The 8,063-nt window shown below is 43.1% G+C and overlaps 1 protein-coding gene across 1 annotated transcript; it reads right to left on the bottom strand.

The window, feature by feature from the left end:
• Positions 1–391: 391 nt before the first annotated feature.
• TEX43 (testis expressed 43) lies at positions 392–7,787 on the bottom strand. The gene is made up of 3 exons (XM_050946053.1): positions 7,704–7,787; positions 6,625–6,733; positions 392–2,546 (listed from the first exon to the last, which is right to left on the bottom strand). Exons 1-3 carry the CDS (start codon positions 7,736–7,738, stop codon positions 2,340–2,342), a joined length of 351 nt encoding a protein of 116 aa, XP_050802010.1. The 5' UTR covers positions 7,739–7,787; the 3' UTR covers positions 392–2,339.
• Positions 7,788–8,063: the final 276 nt, after the last annotated feature.

The raw sequence follows: 8,063 nt of genomic DNA, 5'->3' as shown, positions 1-8,063 counted from the left end.
GTCTATTTTTTTAGCCGTGAAATTGCAAGTAAGACTCAGCACCAAAGACAGGAGCTGCATATCACTGTTCTTTTCTGTCCCTTTCTGTGTACATTTGGGTTATTTTGTTTGTTTGTTTGTTTTAAAGGAAGCAGATTGCAACAGCACCAGATCATCTCAGCTAATTTTCTATTTTCCCCCAAAGAAGGATAGTTGTTATAATCTATAATACCATCTAAAAAAACTGTCTAACAGGCAGTTTCCCCTATAGAAACACTCTACAGTTAGAGAGAAGGGGAATAAGGAATATTGTTAAAACGAAAACCTTACTTAATACTTCACATTTCAAATTCTTTATTTTTCTTTTTCTGTATCTTTAATAAAGATATATAATGGTGGTAGTTGCCATGGAATTAAGCAGGCCAAAGTCTCTGTATTCAACCCCCCAAAAAACATTTAATTGTTTAGCGTTGTACAGTCATAGGGCTATGTTAACACCTTTGACTCTCTAGGCCTATTTATTCCAGCAAAATTAACACAGCACTACATGCCGCCATCTCTGACACACATCCTGTACCAGTGCACAAGGGGGTGGGGAGTTGAGTAGAGCTGCTTATGGCAGCCCAGCACAATGCTCATTATCGGGGACATTCTCCTTCCAACCAGCTGCAAGCCTTTTACAGTCCTGGCGTGCTGATGTTGCAGGGGCGTCAGTTTGACTCACAGTTTTTGGGAGAGATGCTTTAGGTCATATTTTTATTTCCTTACCTATAAAAGAAAATTATATCAGCTGCAGATTTTGTCCACAACTACAGTAGCTCTGAAGGGAAAAGCCGTAAGCAATACAAATGTAATGTTATATTTTTTCTAAAAAAAAATTATAAATGAAAGTATTTCAGATTTGGAATCACTTAGGGTGAAAAACACTATTTTGTGATTAATATTTCTAGACATAAAATATTGAGCACATTTTAACTATGTATAAAAATGTTCTTGAACCCCTACTGCTCATTTGCTCATGATGACTTTATATTTTAATTTATAAGTACTTAGGCTTTGAAGACAGCTTCTTTCTTTGCAGCTTTTGATCTAGTTGGGGGGATCCTCTTCAACCCAGAGCAGAAAGTGTTATAGTGTTAGATTTAATCACAATTTGAAATAAAATGTATTTGTGAAGAGAGCAATATTTTAAAATTACACTCCAATGTATTTTTTTAAAATGTTATTAGCGTATAAAAACGGCAAGCTCAAAATTTCTTAATTGTCTTCCTTTCAGCAGATGTGAAATATAAACAAAACTGGTTATACGGAAAGTATGTTTTTTATCCCAGAACATTTATAAATACATAGCAGCTTTTAAATTTAAAAGGTTTTTCATTTTCTTTTTTCCCCATTTCTCACTCTCTAAAGTTTGAACCTATGGCATTTTTAGAATAAGCAATTGTAAATAGCCATTATAATACAAAATTCAATTAAATCATTTTAATGGCATCTGTTTTTGATTGACAAGTGGAATTGATTCCGTACAGAGAGATCCTGTATGACTGGAACCAACTGTTCTCATTTATGTATTTTATTTATTTATTTCCATTTATATTTGTTCAGCCTTTCAGCACCTTTTTAATTGATGGCCCTTTAGTATCTCTCCAAATTTTGTCTCCTTTACTTCCCCATGATTTCAGTGGCTTTGTAAACCCATAATTCCTCCTTCTGCCAATAATGGGAATTTCTTTTTACTATAATATACTTGGAAGCAATTCAGACCCAGAACTAAGTACAACAGCTGCAACAATATCAGTTGGAGAATTTCCAGATCCTGATGTTGCTACCTGCCTAGCATCTGAGGTAGGGAGAGGAATGCAACTATCACCTAAACAAAAGGAAGAGGGAACTGAACCAGCCAGCTGCCCCTGAAGAGCCAGGAGAGGAAGCTAGCTAGTCACCCTTAGAAGATGTAAGGAGGGCTGGTAGACAGCCAGTGGGACTCTCTCCGAGAAAACAATAGAGGATAAGGAATGGGGTTGAAGCCAGTCTCTTGGAGATGGTGGTGGAAAGCTGAGTAGAGTCCAAAGGTTTGTATAAACTTCAGAAAAGCATCCAAATGTCTGTATGCTGCTTATCTAAATCAAACTGGGAAGTCTGAAACTTTTGAGATTCTCCCTTGCCTAATCAAAAATATGCAGGTCAAATTGCAGACAAAATTTTTTTTTCATTTCAAATATAACATCTAATCAGCTTTAAAAACATGTTAATTCTATTTTAAAGAGGAAAAAAAACCACCACACTGTTTTTTCTTGCAGCAGATTTAAACTTCATAGCCTATACAGTTCAAACATGACTGTATTGAGGGAAAAAGCAGGTCAGAGTTTCATCCTCCATGCGTGAGCAATCACAGACTTTTGGTATCTGGAGAGATGAGAATATATGGGAATATCTACAATCATTATTTCCCGAGGAATCTTCTCCTGTATGTGTTTTCTTTCTTCTCCATGGCAAAGTCTTTCTCTGTGCTCCAAAAACAGACTATCTTCGGTGGCACCAGTATATATCCCAACAACGTCTGCATGCTGTGTAAAGAAATTCCAATGGTTGCCTATGAAACATTCATTTTTGTCTGAACTCATTTAATAATTATACTATTAACTGAAAACCCTAATTGATATAACAACCTATTAACAGATGGCTCAGTAAATAGAGGAAAGCAAAAAACCAAAAACTTTTGGCCAGGGTGGCTAAACTTACTGACTTTCTGAGCTGCATACAACAATCTTCAGAAGTTTGAGAGCTGGGGCACGCCTGCCAGGGCTTGGGGCTTAAACCCCACTCCTGCTGAAGCCTCAAGCCCCGGCAGCTGTGCCCCGTGAGGCTGATGCCCCAAGATCCCCCTCCCCACTGGGCAAAAGCCAGAGGCGATGCATATGCCCCCAGATTTTTGCCAGGGGGTTTGCTGGCCCCAGTCAATCCCACGGTGCTGCTGGGTCCCCTCCCTGTACGGCAGCTGGAGCTGGGAAGAGGCAGCAGCAAACAGCTGGGATCAGCAGGGAGAGCAGCGGCCCCTTCCTGCAGCTCCCAGCTGTTTGCCACTGTTTCTCCACTGCGAGCTAACATGTGGGAGCTGCAGGGACGGACAGCTGAGGGTAAGAGAAGAAGTGTGCCTGGTGGGGAGTGACTCAAGCTGTTGGACGGGGGGTGCGAACATTTAAATTGTGCCCCGTGTCTCAGCAGGCACCAGTTATCTCTGTCAGAAGCCCCTAGTCCCACTCTCCCAGTGCAGGGCAGAAGCTCTGAGCTTCCCACCACCCCAGTCTGGTAGGCAGAAAATGGGGAGCATGGGGGGCTCCGGGAGGCCACAGTTTGGCCACCCCTGTTCTAGGCCAAATTTTCAAAGGGCCTCTCATTCGCATGCACGTAAGCCAGGCAGTAGTGAATTGACACTATGCATCCAGCCTCCTCATTTCTGTAGACAAATCCACACCAGAATTGAGCGTTAGACATGTGGTACATATTCCCATACGTGCATATCTAATAGGCTTTCATAGGTACATTTTTTTAAATATCAGGGGGAAGCCGTGTTAGTCTGTATCCACAAAAACAACAAGGAGTCTGGTAGCACCTTAAAGACTAACAGATATATTTGGGCATAAGCTTTCATGGGTAAAAGACCTCACTTTGTCAGATGCATGGAGTGAAAGTTACAGATGCAGGCATTATATAATGACACATGAAGAGAAGGGAGTTACCTCACAAGTGGAGAACCAGTGCTGACAGGGCCAATTCAATCAGGGTGGATGTAGTCCACTTCCAATAATAGATGAGGAGGTGTCAATTCCAGGAGAGGCAACGCTGCTTTTGTAATGAGCCAGCCACTCCCAGTCCTATTCAAGCCCAAATTAATGGTGTTAAATTTGCAAATTAATTTTAGTTCTGCTGTTTCTCTTTGAAGTCTGTTTCTAAAGTTTTTTTGTTCAAGTATGGTTACTTTTAAATCTGTTATAGAATGTCCTGCGAGACTGAAGTGTTCTCCTACTGGCTTTTGTATGTTACTATTCCTGATGTCCGATTTGTGTCCATTTATACTTTTAAGTAGGGACTGTCTGGTTTGGCCAATGTACACGGCAGAGGGACATAGCTGGAACATGATGGCATATATCACATTAGTAGATGTGCAGGTGAATGAGCCCTTGATGGTGTAGCTGATATGGTTGGGCCCTCTGATGGTGTCCTCAAATATTTCTGTTAGTCTTTAAGGTGCCACTGGACTCCTTGTTGTTTTTATTTCTTTAAATGTTCATATATGTACATAATCATTCACTTGAGTGTATGTGAATATATATATACACATCTATTTATTTCTGTATATTATGCCTCTCTGGAAGATCAGACTTTGTAGTTGTTAGGCTCCTATCATGCAAACACTTATGACCTAGAGTAACTTTACTGATGGGAGCAGCCAATGAGTTCAATAAGTGATTACACTCATAGGTAAAGTATACTCACCTGTCTGCAGGATTGGGACTTAGCTAGGGAATATGAATGTAACTCATTATATGTGAATTTTAATTACTTCTAACTTTGCAAATTGATTAGCAAAGCATGCCTTTCTCAGGAAGGACTTACACATGTGTGAAGTTTAAAACAATTAATAATGTTTGAATTATCCAAGCATGTAAAAAAAGTATAAGAAAGTTTTTAAAAGAAGTAAATCTTTTTTCTTGTTTTAATAGTTCTAGAAAGTCTCAACAGTTTTTTTTTTAATTTTACCATAAGGCTGAAACAAAGAATGACAAATCTGAGCCTAAAAGGAAATATTTTGAGAAAGCTATTAGTGACTGAAAATAAACATCTTAGCCTTAGCTAGTGTCCCTTCTGTGACATTATAGTGACAAGCCGGAATATATTAGTCAATATTTTAGGGGTCTAAATGTTCTGAATTTGAGAATGGTTTAAAATGTATCCCATGTCTGGTGCTTTACAGACAAAAATATATAGTTCGGTTCATTTTTTGCCACTTTTATGCTGATCATGCTCTGTTGTATATTTCTTTTCATTCCTTTAATAACATAGACGGTCTTGAGCGAATAAACTTAAAGCTTCTCAGTTTTCTTCAACAAAAATGTGTGAGAGAATGGCTTTTCTTGGGAAAGTGAAAAATTCTCAAGAACACATCTCAACCTCTTCTACTTAGGGCTGGTCTACACTACACAGTTCAGTTGAGATAAGGCAGCTTACATCGACCTAATTATGTCAGTGTCTACACTACAGCCTTCCTCCCACCGATGTAAGTGCCCTACTGCACTGACATAATAACTCCACCTCCACAAGAGGCGTAAGGCTTATGTAGATGTAGTTAGGGCAATGGAGTGTCTGTGGCAGGAACTGTAAATTGACAAGAAAGCCAGGTAGCTAGAACCCAGCTGCCCCCACATCCTCTGGAGAGCTGGGTGGCTGGGAGCTGGGGCAAGAATGAACCCTGCTCTTGGCTAGGAACTGGGGTGAGAAGCCCAGAGGGCTTCCCCTTGCTTCCAGAGGGTAACAGGGAGTGGGGCAAAGCCTGCCGGGAGCCTGTGAGCCTGTAGGGTAGCCAGGCTCTTGGCAGGGAGCTGCCAACAGAGCTGAGAGACTGGGTTCTCAGCTCCACATACTGCTCCTCTTAGGTTGGTGGAAGTGTTCCTGGTGAGGACACACATCACAGACCCCAAGGAAGGTAGTGTGGACGTGCACCACCATAGCAATTACTACTATCACCGGGTAGCGTTTGATGTATCGGGGATGGATTTATCTGGACGCAATAAATCGACCCGCTAATCAACGCCTGTACTCCACCTCAGCAGGAGGAGTAAGCGGAGTCAACGGGGGAGCCACAGCAGTTGACGCCGCCGTGAGGACGGCCAGGTCACTCAATAACAGACTTAAAAGTGGCAATTCTTCAACAAAAAAACTTCAAGAACAGACTCCAATGTGAAACTGCAGAACTGGAATTAATTTGCAAACTGGACATCATCTAGATGACCTCCTGAGGTCCTTTCCAACCCTGATATTCTGTGATTCTATGATTCTAAATTAGGCCTGAATAAAGACTGGGAGTGGATGAGTCATTACAAAACCTAATATTACCATACTAATTTTCCCCTACTGTTACTCACACCATCTTGTCAACTGTTTGAAATGGGCCATCCTTATTACCACTACAAAAGTGATTTTTTTCTCCCTTAATATTCTACTGTTAATTGAATTGTCTCGTTAGACTGACCCCCAGTTGGTAAGGCAACTCCCATCTTTTCATGTAGTATGCACATATATATACCTGCTACTATATTTTCTACTCCATGCATCTGATGAAGTGGGTTTTAGCCCACAAAAGCTTATGCCCAAATAATTTGTTAGTCTCTAAAGTGCCACAAGGACTCCTTGTTGTTTCTGCTGATACAGACTAACACGGCTACCACTCTGAAACCTGTCACAAGCTACAGAGTAAAATCTACTTCCACCAACAGCAGCAAGATGGTGCAGAGACAACAGCAAATACAGTTGCCTGGCCAGATTTTCAGAAGCAAAGACAATGGGAACTGTGTGTGCCCAGCACCTTTGGAAATTAGGCCATTATTACATTGTTAACAGGAGGAACTATCTTTTGGGTTCCACTACCTTTAAAGTGAATTTCCTGTTCTTCATGTCTTCTTTCCAGGGCATCACATAATGCGTCGGAATCATCCCATGTTTGCGTGATAACTTTGGCAAATGGCAGTGAACAAACCTGTGGGACAAAATATTTTAAAAAAGACAGTGTGACAGTGTTAGGACAGAAGACTGGGTTGGGTTATTAACTGAAACAAACAAGTCCATATAATTCATAGAGGGAGAAAGTCTTTAATATAATTATAATTAATAAAAATATTGTTTCTTCCCTTACGCCAGACAAGCTTATCATCTAACTGAAATTTCATGTTTTCCTAGGACACTATGCTGAACTAACAAATGTTTTTTCTTCCATATTTAGCATAAGAATAAAGAAATTAATTTGATCTCATAAATTGAAGAGCATGATTTCTTATGCTTCCAATCACTGCATGCCCTCCTCACCCCCACGCAGACACAAGATAGGAGCAGAGCTGGCTTTGTACACACACACAGCTGGGGGCTAGCAGGGGCACGGTTTGTGAGCTAGTTCTCCATTTGTGCTGGGACGTTGGGGTCTGCATCTGGCTGAGTGTGGTCCTGGTGCTCTACTCTATGTGTAGGGTGCCCATGATGGGGGCACTTCTTGGGGCAGAGGAGAACGGTTGTATTTCTGTCTGTAAGCCCAGGGATACAAGAGGCCTGCCTGAGACTTCCCAGGCAAAGATGCTTCCTGCCCTGAGGATGGCAACAGCCTAGTTTAAAAATAAACCACAGAAGGAGGGGTGTCTGCTAACACCAGGCAGACTGAGGCAGGGCCAGCCTAGGTGCTGCAAGGTACCTGCTCTGGGGAAAGCCCTGGCAGCTGCAGTGCCAATCTGAAATCTCTGCCGCCGGCTCCCTCAGACACATGGGAGGGAGTAGGCAGAGAAGGGGCCAGCGGGACAGAGAGGTGCCTGATGGCACTTCGGGGAGGGTTGAGAGATTAGCAGGGTGACCCCCGTTAGCCTCTTTAAAGCTGGCTCTGTCCAAATGCGGACACAGGAGTGCCGGGGGGATGTGGGAGCTGCTGGGCGCGCCAGCCGCAGCTCCGTCTTCCTCCTCCTCACCCTTTGAGGTCCGTGTTGGTCCCGACGGAGACCATGGCGGCTGCAGCCCACTCCCGACTCCCCGCGGCCTCTCCAGCGCCGGGACCGCTCGCAGCCCGGGGTCGCTCCGGCGTGGGCGCCTTTGTGATGCAGCCGCCGCCATCGCCCACGTTCCAGAAGGCGACCAGGCTGCAGCTGGCGGCGTGGCGCTGCGCACAGGTGGGCGGGCGGTAGGTGTTAACGCCTCTGCAGTGCACCTGGAAACAAGCCAGGGGATGGGCTTGCTCCGGAGATGGAATTGCCCCCGGCTTCAAGGAGATGGGGCATGATACCCCTCCCCCCTCAGCGTCACCAGAGGGGCACCCCAGACCCTTCATGCTG

Source organism: Gopherus flavomarginatus, chromosome 3 (genome assembly GCF_025201925.1).
Source record: "Gopherus flavomarginatus isolate rGopFla2 chromosome 3, rGopFla2.mat.asm, whole genome shotgun sequence".
In the NCBI taxonomy this organism is placed as follows: domain Eukaryota; kingdom Metazoa; phylum Chordata; order Testudines; family Testudinidae; genus Gopherus; species Gopherus flavomarginatus.
Note: the sequence above shows the minus strand (reverse complement) of the source record. Positions and strands in the feature narration are given on the sequence as shown.

Bases quoted from the DNA above. Each gene is read 5' to 3' on its own strand.
- TEX43 (XM_050946053.1), bottom strand. From the start codon at position 7,738: ATGGTCTCCGTCGGGACCAACACGGACCTCAAAGG. The intron at 6,734-7,703 runs GTGAGGAGGAGG...TTTGTCCCACAG, and splicing joins ACCAACACGGACCTCAAAGG to GTTTGTTCACTGCCATTTGC. The intron at 2,547-6,624 runs GTAGTGGAACCC...TTCTTTACACAG, and splicing joins ACAGGAAATTCACTTTAAAG to CATGCAGACGTTGTTGGGAT.